Raw genomic sequence first — 23,273 nt, forward strand, 5'->3', positions numbered from 1 at the left:
CATAGAAGTTTACTAAATGTCTACAGCATGCCAGGCACTGCCCTAAGCATTGGAGGCACAGTGATAAATAAGATAGACAAGGTCTCTGTCCCTGAAAGAGCGTACTTTTTTTTAAATTGAAGTATAGTTGATTTACAATGTTGTGTTAGTTTCTGGTGTACAGCAAAGTGATTCAGTTTTATATATATGTGTGTGTGTGTCTGTGTATATATACACACACTCACACACATATATATAGTCTTTTTCATATTCTTTTGCATTATTGTTTATTACAGGATATTGATTACAGTTCCCTGTGCTATACAATAGGACCTTGTTGTTTATCTATTTTACATATAATAGGTTTTTTTTAACATCTTTATTGGAGTATAATTGCTTTACAATGGTGTGTTAGTCTCTGCTTTATAGCGAAGTGAATCAGCTGTACATATACATATATCCCCATATCTCCTCCCTGTTGCGTCTCCCTCCCACCCTCCCTATCCACCCCTCCAGGTGGTCACAAAGCACGGAGCTGATCTCTGTGTGCTATGTGGCTGTTTCCCACTAGCTATCTATTTTACATTGGGTAGTATATATAAGTCCATGCCTCTTTCTCACTTCGTCGCAGCTTACCCTTCCCACTCCCTGTGTCCTCAAGTCCATTCTCTATGTCTGTGTCTTTATTCCTGTCCTGCTCCTAGGTTCTTCATAACCTTTTTTTTTTAGATTCCATATGTATATGTTAGCATATGGTATTTGTTTTTCTCTTTCTGACTTACTTCACTCTGTATGACAGACTCTAGGTCCATCCACCTCACTACAAATAACTCAGTTTGTTTCTTTTTATGGCTGAGTAATATTCCATTGTATATAAGTGCCACATCTTCTTTATCTATTCATCTGTCAGTGGACACTTAGGTTGCTTCCATGTCCTGGCTATTGAAAATAGAGCTGCAGTGAACATTGTGGTACATGACTGTTTTTGAGTTACATATAATAGTTTGTATCTGCTAATCCCAAACTCCTAATTTATCCCTCCCCCACCTCCTTTCCCCTTTGATAACCATAAGTTTGTTTTCTATGCAAAGAGCTTACTTTTAATATTAATTGTCCTTTGTTTTGCTGTAGTCCTGCAGTATGCTGTTTGACTTTGGCACTGACCATCTGTGTAGTTCCAGAAACAGTAAAAACAGGAATGGAGAAGAATATATATGATGTAAACAGAAATTTTTCTTTAAAGGAATTGATAATGAAATGGCTCTTATTCCATCAGTTAGAGGATGACTTTGAAGACAGTGCAGAGCTGCCTCCAATTCTTCACAGGTAATTTGAGTTCAATTAGCATGCTGCTGGCTTTTGTTTTGTTTTATAAGGTGCCCTCCATTTCTTGTTTGATATTAGATGGCTTTATTTTACAGTGATCATACAGGATTTCCCAGAATTAGTCCTAGAGATTAAACAGTCCCTTTGTTTTTATAGTGTTCTGTATCTTTTTGCCTGGATCTTTGTCCAAGTTCTTTTACTTTGTTTTCTCTCTCTGCCTAGACAGTGAGAATAAGGGGGATGTGCATGAAAAATATGTATATATTTCTTTGAGCACTTATATGTTCCTTTGTGATCGTCTGTAAATAGGTCCATCTGAACATATATCCAACTCATGTATATCCTGGAATCATAATGAGAGTATCTTCTAGGCGAAATATTTTAATGAGGGGAAGAAATGAGAAAAAGCCAAAATGGGACTTAAGCATTAGGATGGGAGCAGTTTGCCCACTTAACCTATCCACAGTCAGTAAATGGAACTGAGTGATTGGAGGACAGACCTCTGGATCCTAGTGATTTTACTTTAATGCCTTTTTTAAAAAAAATTTTTATTTTTAAAATTTTTTTATTTTTTGGCTGTGTTGGGTCTTTGTTGCTGCGTGTGGGCTTTCTCTAGTTGCTGCGTGTGGGCTTTCTCTAGTTACAGCGAGCAGGGGCTGCTCTTTGTTGTGGTGCATGGGCTTCTCATTGCAGTGGCTTCTCTTTGTGGAGCACAGGCTCTAGGCATGTGGGCTTCAGTAGTTGTATGCGGGCTGTAGAGTGTGCAGGCTTCAGTAGTTGCAGCGCATGGGCTCTAGGGCACATGGGCTTCAGGAGTTGTGGCATGTGGGCTCAGTAGTTGTGGCTCGTGGGCTCTAGAGCGCAGGCTCAGTAGTTGTGGCACACGAGCTTAGTTGCTCTGCAGCACATGGGATCTTCCTGGACCAGGGTTTGAACCCATGTCCCCTGCATTGGCAGGCGGATTCTTAACCACTGCACCACCAGGGAAGTCCTACTTTTATTTCATAATTGTTTATGCTCTTTAAAAATTCAGTATGAGCCTGCTTCTAGGAAGTGTTGAAAATGATAGTAACGTGAAATGTATGCTCTTTAAGACCTGTTTTCAGATGTTAAATTCAGTAGAGATGAAAGTAGTTTTAATTTTGGATCCAAATTTTAGAGGTCAATATTTATAGCTAAACCTGGGTGTTTAAGTTTAAGAATGCTTTAAATGGCTTTTGGTCTTCTAAGTAAAGATTTTTATTTTACTTTATAGTAATTTTCCTCATCTTGCCCTGGAGAAAATTCTTGTGAGTCTCACTATGAAAAACTGTAAAGCTGCAATGAATTTTTTCCAAAGTGTGCCAGAATGGTATGTTATCTAATAGAGTTCTGTGTTATTTTAAGATACGGCTTTAATTAACAAAGATAATATTTTAGCAGAGTAGTAGCTACATCTTAAAAATTATGAACTGAATTGGTCAATTAAAAAAATCATAACTGTTAGCAAGGGAAAAGTTTCTTTTAATTCAATAATTATACTTTATATCCTATAGTTTATATTTATGCTGGGATATTAAGAACATAAACATCATGTGGAAATGAGTTCTTTAAAGATGTGACCCATTTTTATATGTCAAATAAAATCTGACTCCGCTAAAAACTAATGATAATTGAGGATAAGGGAAACAAGAATAAATCTGAAAACCTCATTTTAGTTGATTGACTCAAGAGGCTTATGTTTATCACTGTGACTGAAAATGATTCACTGCCATGAAGATTCCTATTCTTCCTCCAGAGGGCATAAGATGAAAAAAGATCTATATTTTGGAGAAATCGAAGGTGAAAAAAGGGAACTGTTTTCAGATAATGTTATTCTTAGTGTTTATATCTGTTGTTAATTTTTTTTAATACTTTCTGAATTTGCCTTTGAAACTGTAACTTTTATTTTTTTGTTTATTAGTAAAATTTGCTACTGAATAATGAAATTCTATACAAGTAATTATCAAAATCCAAAGAAGAGAAGCATTTAAAAGAATAATTCACTAATTGTATAAGCAGTCTTTGAATAATATAGATGCTATTAATGTTTTTATTTGTAATAGATTGCTGCTATATGAAGGTGAAATAATAGATAATTTGATTTTACAAATTAAGAATCTTATTTCTTTGAAGTGAGCAACACCAAAAAGATACAGAAGAACCTTCATTCTCAGAAGTTGAAGAACTATTTCTTCAGACAACTTTTGACAAGATGGATTTTTTAACCATTGTGAAAGAACATACTACAGAAAAGCACCAATCCAGTGTAGGCTTTTCTGTCCACCAAAATCTCAAGCAATCACTGGATCGCTATCTTCTGGGATTGTCAGAACAGCTTCTAAATAATTACTCATCTGAGGTGAGATTTTCAAAACAAACTAAAGCCTATATTTGATTCTACTTTGGTAGACTGTTAGGAAGCTTAATTTTAAAAGCAAAGTAGTAGCACATGGCTATATATAGGGAAAATTCAGCATGAAAAAAAGGAAAACTGAAGAAAAACAATTTGACTATTTTCTTTTACCAGGAATTCTCATAGACATTAAAGAAGTAGAATTCTTTGTGTGAGTTGATGAGTAGTAATAAAGGTTTTGAGCATAGTGATTGTTTGATGAAAAAGAACCTCAATACAGAGGAGGGAAATATTACAATAACAGAAAATGACATAATATAAACTGATCTAATAGATTTTGGTTGCACTTGAAGAGGGAGAAGTCATTAATAAATGAACTAGCAGTCACCCATATTTTAGAGGTCCTTTAGTAATGTCTCACATATCATTTCCTTTGTCCTCTTAAAATCACAAATTCTCTTCGTGTGTGCTGTTCTCTTGCCAAAACTCCTGTGTCTTTCTACCCATTTCTATGTGTTCAGATAATCCATATGTCAAAATCCTTGCTAAAGCCTTTCTTAGATAATCTCAGCCGTACATCTTTTAATTTTAATAGTACTTAATATTTCTTTTTCTTTCTTTTTTTTTTTTTTTTTTGTGGTATGCGGGCCTCTCACTGTTGTGGCCTCTCCCATTGCGGAGCACAGGCTCCGGACGCGCAGGCTCAGCGGCCATGGCTCATGGGCCCAGCCACTCTGCGGCATGTGGGATCTTCCCAGACCGGGGCACGAACCCATGTCCCCTGCATCGGCAGGCGGACTCTCAACCACTGCGCCACCAGGGAAGCCCAATATTTCTATTTTTAAATGACACTTAGCATCTTCTTTGTACAATATACACAAATATCTCTTAAACTATGCTAGAAGCTCATTAAAAGGCATATATAATTTTTATTAATCTTTGTATCTTCTGCAGTGCTTAGTTATATGATAAATGATAAAATATTTGTTGACTAAAATAAAACCTACAAGCTACTCAAAGGGGTTGATTCAGTAGCCATAATTAATGATACAAACAGCCAGAGAAGAGACAGTGTGCCTATTTGCTCTATCTTGCCCCTATTACTGACTGACTTCTGGATTATAGTTGTAACCATTTTCATTACAAAGTAATGAGATCTTCCGTGTTTTCCCCTAAAATGATATTTCATACGATATAGGAACAGAAAAATCTGAAAATTTTATTTTTCTGTGTAACGTTTGCACATTCTTACATAATTCTATAAAATTGGTTAAGCAGTATCTACTGGCAAAAATGCCTTGTGCTAGTCTGTGGAGTGTAAAAAGCTGAATAAATCAAGGTTCTTATCTCTTAGAAGCTCAAAACGTCATTTTAATGTCTCTTATTATGAATCTAACTTCTACTCATGTTCTAAGAGTTACAGACATTTATTTGCCTATCAGTTTTTTTTCTTTCTTTTCTCCTTACCTCAGATATTTAAGGGCTTGTGTGTGTAGTACATTAAGCCACTTTAAGAAGAGATATATTACTTGGCCATTAGGACATACTACTTCTGTTTTTCCTGAGAACCCTGGTTATCACAACTCTGCAGGGATCCCTCAGATGGTTTTAGAGATGATCAGAATTATGCCATTATTAATTCAATTAACTGAACTTTTGTTTTTTAATATGTACATAAAATTTGCTCTTACAAAAGATAATAGTACTCGAAATGATTTACAAAATATAAAAATTTTTTATTTGGGTTTTACTTTAAGACTTCAAATTCAGAAACGCTTGTCCGGTGTTCAAGTCTTTTGGTGGGTGTTCTCGGCTGCTATTGTTATGTGGGTGTAATAGCTGAAGAGGAAGCATACAAATCAGAATTATTCCAGAAAGCCAAGGTAGGAAGATTTATGTCAATAATGTTTTGGATTAATTTGAATGAAATATATTCCTGGGAAAACTGGTATATTTGTTTGGAAAACAAATTTTTATGTAGGTTAGCTCTTTCTTTTTCATTTATGCAGTCTGAGAAGAAATGATAGTTGTATCTCCTTCCTTAAATTTGAAATTATTTTAAGCCAGCTATAAATACAGTAATTGAAATTATATCACATTAAAATTTAATCTCATTAACAAAAGTACTGGTGTTTATCTGTACTTTAAAAATTTTTTCCCGGATCAGTTATCCTAAAGAATTTTTAACCAGGAGTGTTAATCTAGTAGGCCCTAACCATGAAACTGACTTTTATCTCTGGGTGCTGTTCTGTCAGTTGTGTGATTTGTAAGGATAACAGGTATAAGATTTGTTGTTTTTAAAAATTTGTTCATTTTTAATTATATTTTATAACCAAGTATAACTTCTTAAAATGATTACTTTTACTTCTTAAGTAAAACAAAAAAGCAATCAATCAGCTATGATTTTAACTGAAATTTGGATTTTTCCTCCTTTTTTTTAATAGTCTCTAATGCAATATGCAGGAGAAAGTATCACTTTGTTTAAAAATAAGACAAATGAAGAATCTAGAATTGTTTCACTGAGAAATATGATGCATCTATGTACATGTTGCTTACATAACTGTACCAAGGTAAGATGTTCCTACTTGACAGCATAGCCTACCTAGGAGGATGATAACTGGTTGGTGCTGTTACTATTTTTTGGGTCCATTCATAAGTTGATACACTGATTTTAAATTAAATTGGTAAATTAAGATAGTATCCAGAGGAAAAAAGCAACAGGTAATATGAGTTTCTCATGAAACTAACTGCACGAAACTAACCTTCTCAGGAAAGTTTCTGAGATTATTTTACCCCTTTAATATACAACTGATTGGTGACTCTTTTATTGCCAGTGTATTTTCATTTATTTAGTAAAATCTTGTTGACTACTAAGTATGTGATGTGCATACCAGTACACGAGGGCTAGTGGGCACTGCAAAGATAAACAGTTCTAGCACATACATTACTCTCTTTTGCCCAGGTAGTCTTACATAGCATTTGGTAGAAAGGGTGCTACCAAAGAAAAAAATCTTTGCTAACAAAGATTACAAAGGTGTGTAATCTTTGTTTTGATTTGGAGCAGGCCTGAGGGGTAGCTGAGCCAAACCAGAGTATTGATAATAACTAGAAACACTTTTTAAAGCTAATGTTAAGTACATGGCCATATATCAATATTATCAGCATGTATTTTTGGATTTTTAATGTGTTTTTTTGTGTTTTGGTATAAGTGGGGAAGGAGAGAGTGGATGAATAAACTCTAAGCTATGATTATTGCTTGCTTATGTTTAGGGGCAGTAGCTGGTATTTTACTTTAATGTTATTTATGCTCAATGAAAGATATTTGCTATAGTTATTATTACTTTAAGAAAAGAGGTTTGTATGTTTGAAGCAAGTCATATCTTGCTCCTAATAGTAAACTCTTTATCCATGCTTATTCTGATAATTTCCAGTGTAAAATAAAATCTGCATTTCATTCAAAATAGAGAAAATATTATCTGCAAAGAATAATTGTTTGTTTTTATTTCTTTGTTTGCTTGGTGTTTTGTTTGTCTTAATTACAGCACAGTCCAAATAAGATTGCATCTGGCTTCTTCCTGCGATTATTAACATCAAAGCTAATGAATGATATTGCAGATATTTGTACAAGTTTAGTAAGTATGCTTCCTATTTTACTACCATATTTCATTGATTCTAAGATGCTTTTTATAACTTTGAAATCTCTCTTGAAAAGGGATGCATCTCACAGAATATGGTATGTTATATTTTTAAAATGTGGAAATTAAATAAAATTATTTGGTTTGCAGGGGGGAATGTATTTGATTGCTTCTTAATATCAATACCTAGCATAGTGCTTGGCTGTTAATTTCTCAATAAATAATAATAGACCAAGTGATTGGGAACTAATCATCCGGACTCAGTACCTTTTTCTATATGACATTGTACCAAAATTCAAAATAATTCTCTATTCTTAAAAATAAAAACAAAAACCTTGCCAGACAAGCAACATATTCTTATCGTAATATTTATATTTCTTTTTCCATATAAATGGGCTTACATACTTTTTTGTCTGGAACAGTGCCTGGCACATAGTAGATATTCAAATATTTAATGAGTGAAAGAATGTTCTGTAACTTGAGTGTTTTCATTTAATAATAAATCTTGGTCATTTTTCCATGTTGGTACTACATAGGGGTATACCTGTGTAGACTTTTTTTTGGGGGGCAGTACCATGGTATTTCATTATATATGGGAATAGTATATATGTATTTTAACCCAACTAATCTTAATTAAAATTTTAAATTTTTTTTTTTTTTTACAAAGAGTTCTGCAGTAAATTTCTTATACTTTCATCTCCTTCTATTTGTGCCTATGAAGGATGTAGGATAAATTCTAGAAGTGAAATTGCTTGTTCAAAAGGAATGTAAATTTTACTTTTCGATGGATAATGTTATTGTCCTCCAAAATAGTCTTACCAATTTATAATTTTACCTACACCCTCATCAATTTGGGGTAGTATGAAACTTCTTAATATAAGAAATCATTTGTAAAGATTGTGTATTATTCTGCTGTGTAGACAATACAGTTTATATATCTGTTTTCCTGTTGCAGGACATTTAATAGAAATAATACTGCAGGGTTTCATACACTTGAATCTTGAATTGTTTGATTAGGTCAGTTTTAACAACAGCATGCTTCTGAAAGAAGCCAACTTGGAACGTCTTTCTTTCTCTGATTTGAAGGTATCCATTATCAAAAAGCCATTTGACTTTGGAGAAGTAGAATCAGTGGAAGATGGTACTGATGAAAATCTAATGGAGATGGAGGATCAGTCATCCATGAATCTATTTAATGATTACCCGGCTAGTAGTGTTATTGATGCAAATGAATCTGGAGAGAGCCAAATTACTATTGGTAAATATATTTTTACTGCATGGGATTTTTTTTTACCTCTTTACATTGATTTGGTATTATGAAAGGCCTCATAGATACTAATTTTATGCGCATTTTATTTCCTTTTTGTATAGTCTATTGAGATTGTTCACCTCTATACATTTTAGAATTCCCTGATTTTTAATTGAATTTATTAGTTTCCTATTTTATTCTTCATGGGGGAATTTAAAATAATTATTAAATAAATAAAAACATATAATAGGTTATTTGGAAAATAGAAAGCAGGATAGTGCAAGAGCACCCATAATGCCATCATTGTTTACCTTTTTCTGTTATTCTACATAGACCCTTTCAAAATTATAATCAGCATTAACATTCAAATGCCTTTTTATACCTTGTCTATTTTCTTTCAACATTAACTGTAAGCATTTTTTTCATTTAGGTACTTGTGATATTGATAATCATACTTTTTAATGGCTCTATAATATCCCAATTAACATACATACCATAATTTACTAGAGCACTTTTTTTTTTAACTTATTTATTTTTTATTTTTTGGCTGGGTTGGGTCATAGTTGCAGCACGCGGGATCTTTGTTGCGGCATATGGGATCTTTCATTGTGGTGTGGGCTCTTCTTTTTTTTTTTTTTTTTTTTTTTCCGTACGCGGGACACAGGCTCTGGACGCACAGGCTCAGCGGCCATGGCTCACGGGCCCAGCCGCTCTGCGGCATATGGGATCCTCCCGGACCGGGGCACGAACCCGTGTCCCCTGCATCAGCAGGCGGACTCTTCAACCACTGTGCCACCAGGGAAGCCCCATGGTGTGGGCTCTTTGTTGCGGCGCACGGGCTTCTCTCTAGTTATGCAAGAGCTCCAGAGCGTGTGGGCTCTGTAGTTTTGACGTGTGGGCTCCAGAGCATGTGGGCTCTGTAGTTTGCGGCACGTGGGTTCTCTAGTTGAGATGTGTGGGCTTAGTTGCCCCATGGCATGTGGGATATTAGTTCCCCGACCAGGGATCGAACTGGCTTCCCCTGAATTGGAAGGTGGATTCTTAACCACTGGACCACTTTTTTATTGTCAGAAATTTAGATTCCTTTCTAACAGTATTGCAGTGAATATTTGTCTATATAGATTTTTCCATAGATTATTTATTGATGACAGAATCCTAGGGTAATCTTTTATGAAGAATTTTGAAGCTTTTAGTGTGTAACCAATTTCATCATAATTTTGCTTTCCATATATTTTTATCTCTTTTTTTTTGTTGTTCAAGGGGAAGATATTTATGTTAATATTCAATGTATGTATTTGTTGCACACCTCTGTTAGTCTTAATAAGTGCTTTTTATTTTTAGGTGCCATGAATCCTTTAGCTGAAGAACATCTGTCAAAGCAAGATCTACTTTTTTTAGACATGCTCAAGTTCTTGTGTATGTGTGTAACCACTGCTCAGTCCAATACTGTATCATTTAGAGCAGCTGACATTCGAAGGAAATTGTTAATGTTAATTGATTCTAGCATGCTAGACCTTACCAAATCTCTCCATCTACACATGGTGAGTTCAGTGAAATGAAGAAGTGCTTCATTTGTGTCTGATGTTGCTAGCTAAATGTAATGGACTGACATATTAGAATCTTATAGTACCTTTGAAGACTTGAAATTGCTTCCTTGAGAAATGAATCTGAGACTAGTTATAAAATACACTTTTCTTCTAATATACTGTGAAAAAAATTTAAGTGGATACTGAAACATTAAAACTTGGATGGACTTGGATAGATTTATTCTCTTTGGGTGTAATTATTATTTTAAACTAGGCCAAGAGCCACAGACTCTGAATGTAAAAATAATACTCATATAACATTGTTGTTGAAGTCTGAATCTTGCCTTGACCTTGGTTTATATGCTTTAAAATTTTTAAATGTAATTTCAAAGTGACTGTAAAGTTAAAATACTACAAAACTCCCATATTTCCTTCATAAGCCTCTGTAGTTAACATTTTACCACATTTGACTTATCATTCTCTCTCTTTGCACACTACACACACACAAACACACGCAAGCACACACTTTTTTTCTGAACTATTTCAAGATTAAATATTCAGACGTGATGCCCCTTTACTTCAGTGTGTATTTCCTAAAAACAGTGATACTCTCCTATATAACCATAGTATAATCATCAGGAAATCAACATTGTATCATTGAGTTTACTTGTCAGGTCTGTTCAGTTTTTTTCAGTGTGGAACAGTTCCTTTGTCTTTCCTTATCTTTCACGACCTTCATATTTTTGAATAGTACAGCCACTTGCTGTATGGAATCCGTCGCTTTGAGTTTATCTCATGTTTCCTCGTGATTAGATTTAGACTTAACAAAAGTAATCTCTCTCCTTCCCTTCTCTCATCACTTTACTCATCTACTGATAGATATCTCCAATTCCAATCTAACATCATAGGATTTATTTTCTGTGTCCATATTTGTAGCTCCCTTTTCCAACAGTAAGAAACCAGGCTTCCTACTTAACCTCAGTGCATTTACTTGTTTACTCAATATTATTACATGTAACTTATCTCCCAACCATGTGGGCCATACCCTTAGCCCCAGTGCTGGTGAACATGTGGGGAGAGCTCCTGTCTCAGCAGATATCCTGGATGAGTCCATGGTCATATCTTAGTCCCAGCAAATTGGCAAACATGGCAAGTGATTTCCCCAGCCCTGGGAAACATGCCAAGTTATTCCCTAATTAGAACCTCTTGGAAACATTCAGGTTGAGTCCCTGGTAGAATTCCTTGTCATGTTCTAGCTGTGGTGAACGTTCTGGTTGATCCCCTAGCCCCGGCAAATATGCTTATTTGAGCCCTGTTTGATTCCCTGGTTTCAACCCTGGCAAATACTCTAGTCAAGTCTCTAGCCCCAGCCAGTGGGGAGGGCTGTATGCTTTTCTTGGGACTTTGATGTTCAAAGTCACTTCAAGACACTTAGTAACATCACACATGGCAAATATTTAAAATGGTCCAATTTAATATTCTTTTATAGTATCAGAAGGAGTAAGAAACAATTTTCTACATACAGATGATAGGAAAAAAATGCCTTCTGATTCTTAATACAGCTAGAAAATTATTTGTCAGCTGTCAGAAACTGGCTGCCTTGTTATAACTACCAGCTATAACAACCGGTAGTTGCTGAGTAGCCCTTTATATCCATCGTTCCATAGAGAGCCTTACAAGGTTGCCTTATAGGAAGATAAGTCAGGGTATTTGGATTCTTCACTGCCCATAATTATCTCTGCTTTCCAGAATTCATTAATAGAATAGTGTTTAACCATTGAAGTTATCCCCAAGCATTGTTTTCGGAGGGTGGTGACATAATATAGTTTCAGACTCTTGCTCAGGCACTTAACTCCAACAGTGATAACACTGTCACTTACTGAATTCCTACAATAAATGCTAGACCTTTACATTCATTTCCTTTAATCTTCACAGTAATCTGGCCAGGTAAGTGCTATATCCTCATTTTAAAGCTGGGAGTACAAAGACTCAGATGACAAGGCAAGTTTTTAAAGCACTCAAGTAGTAACAGGTTATGGTACGGGGATTTGAATCCAGCTCTGTTTGACTTCAAAACACCCCTGCCTCCCCCTTTTTTAAAATTATATTGCTTCATAAAAATTCACTGCTTGTGTGTGTGTGTGTATGCACATGTGTTTATATATGAATTTATGGTTACATATATGTACTTATTTAAATAAATGATATATGAAAAAACAAGAACAACAACTAATTTCCCCCACCCAACTATCTTAGTATCTAGTGCTTTTAAAGGACCTTCCTGGAGAAGAATATCCCTTGCCAATGGAAGATGTTGTTGAACTTCTAAAACCGCTATCGTAAGACATTAAAACCATATAAAATATTCACTCTAAATTTGTAGATTAAACTGGTGTGTTCTGTTATGCTGATAAAGTTAAATTTTTTTCCATCACAGCAATGTGTGTTCTTTGTATCGCCGTGACCAAGATGTTTGTAAAACCATTTTAAACCATGTCCTTCACATAGTGACGAACCTATGTCAAGGAAATATGGATGCTGAGAACACAAGGGATGCTCAAGGACAGTTTCTAACAGTGATTGAAGCATTTTGGTGGGTATAGACATTTTGTGGAGTTACTTTTCTTTTGCCACTTCTGCATACAAATGCAAACTTTGCATTTCTTCTAATCCTCGAATGTAACTATATACATCTTTTAACAATAGTGACATGTAATTTGTGTTTCCCTCCTTAATTGCTTGAAGAACTGAATTGTTTTCTGCTTAAGACTTGGCTTCCTAAAGTGGTTTTAGTGTATTTCCCTGCGAATTTTGAATCTCTTAATAGTTTGACATATATGATGAATAAAACAAAGTGCAACAAGTCTAAATCAATTGAGTAGTTTATATTCCTAAAGTGGACAAATTGGCCTTGTCATTCTCTGGTTATTTCATGCATATAGTCATAGTGTGAGTTAATACCAAGACACCTATAGAGGAGCACATATATGTAATTTAGAGCCCTCCTACCATTTGGTGGGCAAGGACTTCTGAGTCAGTATAGAATGTCGTTTTTAAGTCTTTGATATAACAACACAGCAACTTTAAAAATGTTTTCCTTTTAAAGCAAGTTTTCTATAACATGGTTAGCTGAAGTGGAATAGCCCCAAAATGAGGCATAATCATGTGACACAAATAACATACATTAAAATGAACTTTTCAAACCAATTTATTTTAGCTGGAATTTTTGGAAGGTGAGAATATTGGCATATGCCACATAGTGAGAATTAAATTTAGCATGGAAAGAAATTTTGGAAGCAGCCTAGAATAACCTTAATGTCCAGTGATTTTTTTTTTTTTACTGTGCTTTTATTGGAATAATTACTTGATATTAAGACACATACTTTATTTCAGGCACTTAACAAAGGAGGGAAAATGCACATTCTCTGTAAGAGTGGCACTAGTAAAATGCCTTAAAACTTTGCTTGAGGTGAGTTATTCTACTTCAGTTATTAGTATGGTCTCCATTGGCATTTTTAAAGCAGTCTTTGTTTCTGTTTGTTAATGGGTGATTTTTCTCTTAGTATTTCACATTTAACCTCAGTTGTTCTTTTCCCATAGGCTGATCCTTATTCAAAATGGGCTATTCTGAATGTAATGGGAAAAGACTTTCCTGTAAATGAAGTATTTCCACAGTTTCTTGCTGATAATCATCACCAAGTTCGCATGTTGGCTGCACAGTCAATCAATAGGTAATGGGTCAAGTATTCATGAAGTGTCTGGAGTGCTGCAGATAGCAATTCAATGTGCAGGACAGTCATAGTTCACTAGTTGTGATATTAAAAATAGTTAACGTTTACTGAGCATATATTGTATGCCTGGCATTTATGTTTTCTCTTAATTCTGACAACTGTATCACTTTGATACTATTATTTTCTCCAATTTATTAATGAAAACTGTGGCTTAGACAGATAAAGTAATTTGCTCAGTGCCATACAGCTAGTAAGTGGTTGAGTTGAATTAGGTGTGTCTACTCCCACTTACAAGAGATATAGGATGTTTGGATATTACTGAGATTTTATATGAGTTTGTAAAATAAAAATTAGCACATTTTACATTGTGCTAATTACAGTCATATTTATTCAAGTGAACATAGAGTTAGACATTGGAGTGTTTCTCTCACAGGGATGTGTTTTATGTTTGAGTACCTGAAGAAGCAAATATTAATTTTTCAATAACTGCATGTTTATCAGGTTATCAACTTGATTTTAGAACTCTAAATTATAACCTACCTCTGCCTCTCCTACCTCACACTCCTGTAAATAAAGCACCTCTCTGCTTTATTTTTCTCTGTAGCATTTATCACCAGTTGAAATAATTGTATTTTAGCACATTTACCTAGGATATAAGCTCCTAGAGGGCATTGATTTTTCTCTTTTCTTGTATATTTAGTACCTAGAATAATACTTGGAATGTGCCAGTTGTTTAATAATTTGTAAAATCAATGAACATTTGAAAAAAAATTACATTATGCTTTAAAAACATCAAAGCTGAAAATCATTTAAGTAATTTTACTGTTCAAATGTAAGTGACCAATAATTAAAGAATGCTATAAAGAACTTGCCCAGCAGTCACATAAATACATGTGTTAGATGTGTCCAAAATTTGGATATGCTGACAATATTTTTTTTTAACATCTTTATTGGAGTATAATTGCTTTACAATGTTGTGTTAGTTTCTGACAACAATGTTTTCATAAGTCAGTCGTGTCTGGTAAAGTAAGCTCAGGCTTAGGACTGTTTTTAATAAAAACCATAGAGCATTGTAAGGTTTGCTAATGAATGTGTGCTTACTTCAAGTGCTTAAAAAAGATAGAAAATATATACTAAAGTTAAAGATCTGGGGTTACAGAGGATCATAAGTTGAATATAATAAAGCAAGGTAGTGGTGGCATTAAAAAAATCTCTTAAGATTCAAAAATGTATAAATTCATGAGTGACATGAGCATAACATTTATTTATTGGTTGTTTACTTGTTAGATATCTAATATTAGACTATTTAAGAGAGATTAGAGAAACTGAAGGAGTCAGAGGAACACCAAAAAAGTTGATACTTCCATAAATTTTGACTAGTAAAAAAGGGTAAAGGACAAAATTGGTTAAAGAGTTGTCCTTAAATATGATTGTACATTGTGCAAAAAGCTGATCAGCTTTTCTCTATCACATAAAATTTTTGTAATGGAATATCAAGACAGTAAAGCTATCCACTTTTAAGTTGTGATTAAATATTAGAGCAGGTTGATGTAAGAGTCTGTGGCTGCTTCTAATTGATATTTGACCAGAGGACAATTTTTCTTTTCTGGTTAGTTAGAGTTAAGGGATATTCAGGTTTGGGCAATAATCTAAAAGGTCTGTTGAGACCCTTTTCAGTTCTAGGAGAAAATGGAGTATATGGTAAAGACCCTAATATTAAGCAGTAGATTTGAACCTCTTTAAATAGACTCACATTTCCTTGGTCTTTTGAAAGAAAATCTAATATGTTAGTATGTCTCACAGAGTGATTTATTTTTGCCCTGTAAATATGCTTTGGAAAGTATGGTTTATATTTCACTTTTTGCTTTTTTTTTTTTTTTAAGATTATTTCAGCATATGAAAAAAGGAGGTCCTTCCACATTATTGAAAGCACTTCCTTTGAAGCTTCAGCAAGCAGCATTTGAAAATTCATACTTGAAAGCTCAGGAAGGAATGAGAGAAGTGGTAATTTTAGTAATGCTTATTTGCTGTTATCATATGCTTTCTATAAATATGCCACATATTACTTTACCAAGTTTGGCCTAAGACAGTATATATCCAGTAGTTCACAATATAAATTTAGACTAGAACAGCTATATGAATTTATTGAAATTACTTTATTTATAGGTCAGAATTGGTTGAATAATGACAGTTTCTTTGGGTTCAACTTATATGCAGCATTTTTGTAGGAAAAACAGAATTTACTGAGTTTTTATAGGAGTATAAATGGCTTATTTTTTAATTAAAAACTATATTTTGGTAAGATCTGATTAAAAGCTAATTCACAGAACAGGTGACAAGAGGAAGAAATGGATTGAGGAAAAAATGTTCTAATTGGGAAGATCAAATTATCTTTGTGCTCCTTAATGAACCTTATGATTTTCATATTTTTCTGTAGATAATATTTTTCTTAAAATGGCAAAAATTGTCTTAGTGGTAGAATTTATTCATTTATCTATGCCTTGATTTGTTTATTAAAAGTGTGTGAAGCAGTTAGTCAAATGACTATATATTCTGTAACAGCACCAAACTGAAAAGGAAAGTTGCATGAAAGAATGTGAATTTAGAAAAAGGTTTCAATAGATTGGAAAAATGAGTGTAAATAATACTCATTTAAAATTTACTAGAAATAACATATTATATATTTTAAAATCAGCCTGTCATGTGCAAAAAGGGAGAATACTGACCTGACAGCAGTTAATTTGGAGAAAGATCTAAGAAGTTTTACATCTTGAGAGCATAATATGAATCAACATTGTTATCAAAAAAAAACAAATTCTGTCTTAGATGTCATTAATAGAAGCAGACTGTAATGAACAAGTTTATAGAAAGAACTTGAATCTTGTATTCATTTTTTTTTAACATCTTTATTGGAGTATAATTGCTTTACAATGGTGTGTTAGTTTCTGCTGCATAACAAAGTGAATCAGCTTTACATATACATATATCCCCATATCTCCTCCCTCTTGATAGCATGTTGGGTTTAGTTCCCAGTAAAACTGAATTTTTAACTATTGCTAGAATGTTAGAGAGTCTGAATATTAGAGAGTCTGTAGATCTGTCTTTTATAAGGAATAGGTAAAGGAGTTGACTTAGTGGGAACCTCATAGCTATTTTCAAACATGTCAGTGATTGCCATTTAGTAAAGGAATTAGGTCCTTCCTTTTTTTTGTACCAAAAATAGCAATAGGATCAGTGACTGGCAGTTTTTTCCAAATGTGAAGAGAAACTTCTACCAAGTATAGCAAGTCAAAAAATGTACATGTCTGTTGGAAAAATGATTGGTTGTTAAACCAGAAGCATATATCATTCTATCTAGTTGCATGAATTTATTGGTCTTTTTAGTAATATATATGATAATATTTTTAAAGAATAAAGAGCTATATATTAAGTTATAATGGTAAACATCTTAGGAGGTAATACTTGGTAGTTGAAGAGCTTTTAGTCTCTCACTTTCCTGCAATTTCTTTCTTTCTCTTTTTTTTTCTTTAAAGTGCTTTATACCCATTGAAATGTTTGGCAATTCTTTCTATAAGATCTTATCAAAAGCAGTCTTTCCCTCTGTAGAAACTGTGGTCCTTTCTGATAATATCTCTTCTTAGCTCCATCACTATAGGATTTAAAACTGTTCACGGGCTGCTTAGATGTTGTCGTGGTGTACTCTGGTTTTAGTCTGGTTGGTTTATTTGGAATATTTAAATATTAACATTGCATATTGTTTTTAAAATTATTCCGAAGTCCCACAGAGCTGAAAACTCTGAAATTTTGGATGAGCTTTGTAATAGAAAGGCCATTTTACTGATGATGATAGCTGTGGTGTTATACTATAGCCCTGTATGTGAAAAACAGGCTTTATTCGCCTTATGCAAGTCTGTGAAAGAGAATGGATTAGAGCCTCACCTCATTAAAAAGGTAACTGTGGATTAATATTTTTTATTATAATCTTCCTTGGGTAACTTTTAAACAATTAAGGTTAAAGCTGGATTTTTAATGTGGCATTTATTAAAGACTTAGAGGCAGTTTTATTTTTTAGATTTGGAATATTAGAAAGCAGTAACTTTTAAAATAGTGTATTTATTTGTATACAGTGTCATTTTTTACATTAAGTTTAAGAGCATTTTACAAGGCAGTTATTGAACTAACGAGAGTAAGTGACCTATCATATGCAGACCAGGCCCTCTGGAATAGTATTTATTGGGGGAAGCGGAGAAAAAAGGAGTAGTACGTGTTTTGCCTAGTGGATTCTGGAGCAGGACATTGGGATCTAGCGGGGCCAGGAGTCAAATTTTAGAGCTATAAAGCTTTTAAGTTGCATGATTAGGAAGACCAGGGTCCAACACAGTGTTGTAGAATGCTTACTCCTGCCCCTGTTCCAACACCTCAGCATTAATGGTTTGGGAGGTTCCAAGCCTTTACATCCTAGATTTTTACATGATGAACCAGTGATAGATCATGGCTTGATATAACTAGCATGGTTTCCAGTGGAGCTTTACAATAGGCCAACCTATAAGTAATCAGTCTAGATACTTAAACTTTTACCTTTCAGTATTAAAGTAAGAGGTTACTTTAAAAAAAAATTATACAGTTACACTACCTAATTATTATTGTACGTGGAATATAGTGTTTGGATTTTTCTCATTTGGGTTTAGGACTGAGAAGAATTGTTTTACTTTATAATGAAATATAGTCAAATCTTGAAAATTGAAACATTTTTCTGTTTTTATTCATTTAACATTTATTGAGGGTTTGCTGTGTACCAGGCACTGAGTAATTACATTAAATACATTTTTCTTGTTGAATTTTGCTGAAGTGGGTTCTTTATTATCTCCATTTCATAGATGAGTGAATCAAGGAATAGAAAAGTTAAATGAATACTTAAAGTCATACTGTAAATAAATATTAAGGATTTAAATGATTTATTATTTCATTATTTTCTTAAAACATTGACTTCTTTTTTGATTTGTATAGGTTTTACAGAAAGTTTCTGAAACTTTTGGATATAGACATTTAGAAGACTTCATGGCTTCTCATTTGGATTATCTGGTACTGCAATGGCTAAATCTTCAAGATACTGAATACAGCTTATCTTCTTTTCCTTTTACTTTATTAAACTACACAAACATTGAAGATTTCTACAGGTAGGTTTACATCTGTCACATGTGAAATATATTTAATTTAAAATTAGGTATTAATCATAATGTGAGTGTCGCAGCGTTTTTTAATGGAAATGTATTGAAGTGGACTTAGGATCTGGTCCTAGCTGTGTCAGTAGCCAGCTACATGACTTCAGGCAAGCCACATGAACACCCTCTGGGACTTGATTTCTTAATCTTTTTCTTTTTTTTTTTTGCGGTACACGGGCCTCTCACTGTTGTGGCCTCTCCCGTTGCGGAGCACAGGCTCCGGACGCGCAGGCTCAGCGGCCATGGCTCACGGGCCCAGCCGCTCCGTGGCTTGTGGGATCTGCCCGGACCGGGGCACGAACCTGTGTCCCCTGCATCGGCAAGCGGACTTTCAACCACTGCACCACCAGGGAAGCCCGGTTTCTTAATCTTTAAAGTAAGGGAGTTACATATAGAGATCATTAAGGTCTCTTTCAGCTTTAATATTTAATAATCTTCCCTATGAAAAATCAAAGGTAAATTATTAGTGGCTGATTATTTCAGCCTTATTTTTCTTATTTGTTGTTTAACTGTGGGCCATTTAGTCATTATTTCTGTTTGATTTAAAGTTTAATGTACAAGTATTTATTTTGCTAACTCCAAGTCTGGAGAAGAAAATTTTGAAAATGGAGAGATTTGAAACAACTAAATAATAATGTTTAGGTATCAGGATGATGGGAAGGCAATTCGTAATTGTTTAGTGGTCCTTACTGTTTGTTCATTTTGGCAATAATAATATTTACATTTATTCTTCGAATTTATTAATTGCTTTCACTTTACAATAATTTTGCATAAATTGATTATGCGGAATAAATAAATTCAATTTTCACTTGTTTTTGATCACACTATTAGGGTGATCTCTTTTTTTTAGTGTGACTATTTAGAATTCACTTAACTTCACTTCTCCATTTATAAAATTAGAGTAAGGGTGCTTAATGATCTAGATACAGTGATGCTCTAATGCTTATTAAACCATTTTATTTTTTTATTTTTATTTTTATTTTTTTTTGGCTGTGCCACACAGCTTGAGGGATCTTAATTCCCTGACCAGGGATCAAATCCATGGTGGAAACATGGAGTCCTAACCACTGGACTGCCAGGGAATTCCCAAAACCAGTTTATTATTTTAAGGACTATATTATAAAATTTTACTTTGAAACATTATATTTTAATGTATATTAAAAATGTATATACTTTAATATACATTGTTATTTTTATATTTTTAGGTCTTGTTATAAAGTTTTGATTCCACATCTGGTGATTAGAAGTCATTTTGATGAGGTAAAGTCCATTGCTAATCAGATTCAAAAGGATTGGAAAAGTCTTTTGACAGACTGCTTTCCAAAGATTATTGTAAATATTCTTCCATACTTCGCTTATGAGGATACAGGAGACAGTGGGATGGCACAGCAAAGAAAGATTGCTACCAAAGTCTATGATATGCTTAAAGATGAAAACTTATTAGGAAAACAGGTATGACTTCAACATCTGCTGTACTTTTTATCCCCTAATTGATCTGAGGTGTAACTTTAAAACTTTAAGGCTATTTATTCATCATTTATGCAATTAAATTTAATACTATGTGATAATCACTATCTAACATAGGCAGTCCATTAATTTTTTGTTATTGTTGTACAATGTTCTCTCCTTTTGATTAGCTTTGAAATGAAATGTTTTTAATCAGAAATTTTTTTAAAAGTTTGGAATAATTTTATCACTTTTTCTTTTAAAATTTTGTTTTAATTGGCAGTAATACATTAATGCAAGCTGGTTGTTAAATTCAAACAATACTGAACAAGGTATAGAAAATCTTTTTCACTTCCTCTTTAATCTCATTAAGCCCTTCACTTTTCATGGAAAAGTACAGTCCCAAGTTACCATATCCTGTTTTTTTCCATGACATTTACTACCTTCTAACATATGATGTAACTTACTTATGAATTATGTTCATTGGTTTTTATCAATCTTCTCCACTATAAGTACTGTGAAGGTAGGATTTTTTTCTTTCTTCTTTTTTGCAGTTGTATCCCAACTATCTAGTATATATTGAGTACTCATTATTTGATGAAAGATGGAGTAAAGTTAAAAAGGAACTAACAATTTCTGTTTATTTTTATTTTTGGTTGTGTTGGCTCTTCTTATCTGTGCATGGGCTTTCTCTAGTTGCGGCAAGCGGGGGCCACTCTTCATCGTGGTGCGCGGGCCTCTCACTGTTACAGCCTCTCATTGCGGAGCCCAAGCTCCAGACGCGCAGGCTCAGTAGTTGTGGCTCACGGGCCTAGTTGCTCCGCGGCATGTGGGATCCTCCCAGACCAGGGCTCGAACCCGTGTCCCCAGCATTGGCAGGCGGATTCTCAACCACTGCACTACTAGGGAAGCCCTTCTGTTTGTTTTGTAGTAATTTATATATATATAAAATTATTTGAGGCAACTTATATTAAAATACATATGGAAACTTTTTAAGGTAAAAGAGGATTGGTCACTCCAATTTTTTTTTTAATGTGAGTAAGGGATGACTAACCAAGCTTGGTCAACATTAGTATTACAATTGGATAAACTTCAAGAGACTCTTTTTTTGTTGCCCAGTTATCTGTGTTGAACCAAGAAGTGGAACAGCAAGACTCTCAGTTGCTTAGGTGGGCCATTCCCAGTCAGAACTGGTTTTAAGTCTGTAATCTGGAGGCAGATGGTGAGTAGAGGTACTCCTTGCCCAAAAGGCAGTTGGAACAGAATGTTGGCATGCCAGGGGGTATGGACGTTACGAAAGACACTCTGCCTCTAGGCCTTTTACTCAATCTCCCAGCTTAGACTTCTGAGCAAGCCTACTCTTACTATTCTTCTTTATGTGTTCAAACCAAAAGAGCAGTTTTGAGTCAGAATAAGTCTAGAAGGGAAGCGTGATTACATTAAACCCTGATTAAAACACCAGTCTCAAGCATGAAGAGAGGTAAAAATTAAAAATAATTTCTTAGCTTCTTGGTTAAAGACATAAATCTAATTTTTATTAGTCTCAATTTCATTTAGCGTCGTCATTATAAGTTAATTTTTTCTTTCTCTAATATGCAGTTTCTCTGAAACAATCAAGATTCTTTTTTCTATGGATAAGTGTTGGTACCACTATTATCAGTCTTTGAGTCTTCTAAAACTGTCCGTTGTTGAATGCTTAGAATATTTACAGTTATAAGATTGTTTAGCTATACCTAGATATCTGAATAATTTATATGTACCTTAGGTAAACATTACAGATCTGGCTTAGAGAATCATGAAATTAATGAAGTCAGCTGTCATCTGTGTACGTGGAAACTCACTAATTTTTCCTCTGATATTAATCAGATTTGGCCAGTTTGTCCTTACTTATTCCAGATATACTGAAAATGGGGGTAGATTTTTTTTTTAATTATTTAATTAATTAATTTATTTTTGACTGCATTGGGTCTTCATTGCTGCACGCAGGCTTTCTCTTGCTGCGGTGAGTGGGGCTACTCTTCGTTGTGGTGCATGGGCTTCTCATTGTGGTGGCTTCTCTTGTTGCGGAGCATGGGCTCTAGATGCGCAGGCTTCAATAGTTGTGTCGGGCGGGTTCAGTAGTTGTGGCTTGCGGGCTCTAGAGCGCAGCCTCAGTAGTTGTGGCACACAGGCTTAGTTGCTCTGCGGCATGTGGGATCTTCCCAGACCAGTGCTCGAACCCATGTCCCCTGCATTGGCAGGTGGATTCTGAACCACGGAGCCACCAGGGAAGCCTCGGGGCTGGATTTTTAAAAGGGCTTAAACCTTGGAAATGATGACATGACAACTAATGTGTAAGCCCAGGGAAAGGCTAGTATCGTTAGATTTCTTTAGTGTCACATTCCAGAATATTTTTGTTATATTAGGAAGTGTTTCCAAACCTCTGTGTGGAAGAGGTAAAGATAGTAGAGATAATAAATCAGCCATTTGCCTTTTGGTTTAAAGCACTGTAATTCCTTATTTGGAGAGCTAACAAATCCACCTTTAAGACTTCACAGTTCTCATTCATTCGGCTGAGGTGTAATGTAGTACACCCATTCTTTATATTTAGAGAACTTAATGCCTTTTGTGAGGCTACCTGTGGCAGGAAGTGGATGATGAAGGGTCTGTTCCTGTCCAGGAGGATTTAGCCTACTATTGATGACAGGGCATGTGGGTAGCAGAATTTGGGATATCAACCAAGTAGAAATCTGGGGAAAGTTATGCAGGGAACAAAGGGATGATTATTGCCAGTCACCGAGAATTC

At 34.4% G+C, this 23,273-nt stretch overlaps 1 protein-coding gene across 1 annotated transcript in view; it reads left to right on the forward strand.

Annotated features, from left to right (window-relative positions):
* ATM (ATM serine/threonine kinase) overlaps positions 1-23,273 on the forward strand; it is a 154,116-nt gene that overhangs the window by 29,055 nt on the left and 101,788 nt on the right. The window contains exons 11-26 of the mRNA XM_060160330.1: positions 1,111-1,305; positions 2,561-2,656; positions 3,460-3,685; positions 5,437-5,562; positions 6,124-6,249; positions 7,222-7,311; positions 8,401-8,572; positions 9,905-10,104; positions 12,346-12,428; positions 12,527-12,682; positions 13,483-13,558; positions 13,690-13,820; positions 15,704-15,824; positions 17,598-17,771; positions 18,828-18,997; positions 20,248-20,494. Coding sequence (XP_060016313.1) covers positions 1,111-1,305; positions 2,561-2,656; positions 3,460-3,685; positions 5,437-5,562; positions 6,124-6,249; positions 7,222-7,311; positions 8,401-8,572; positions 9,905-10,104; positions 12,346-12,428; positions 12,527-12,682; positions 13,483-13,558; positions 13,690-13,820; positions 15,704-15,824; positions 17,598-17,771; positions 18,828-18,997; positions 20,248-20,494 — 2,389 coding nt within the window. The remainder of the gene's footprint in view (positions 1-1,110; positions 1,306-2,560; positions 2,657-3,459; positions 3,686-5,436; positions 5,563-6,123; positions 6,250-7,221; positions 7,312-8,400; positions 8,573-9,904; positions 10,105-12,345; positions 12,429-12,526; positions 12,683-13,482; positions 13,559-13,689; positions 13,821-15,703; positions 15,825-17,597; positions 17,772-18,827; positions 18,998-20,247; positions 20,495-23,273) is intronic.

This window comes from Lagenorhynchus albirostris, chromosome 9 (assembly GCF_949774975.1).
Source record: "Lagenorhynchus albirostris chromosome 9, mLagAlb1.1, whole genome shotgun sequence".
Lineage (NCBI taxonomy): Eukaryota > Metazoa > Chordata > Mammalia > Artiodactyla > Delphinidae > Lagenorhynchus > Lagenorhynchus albirostris.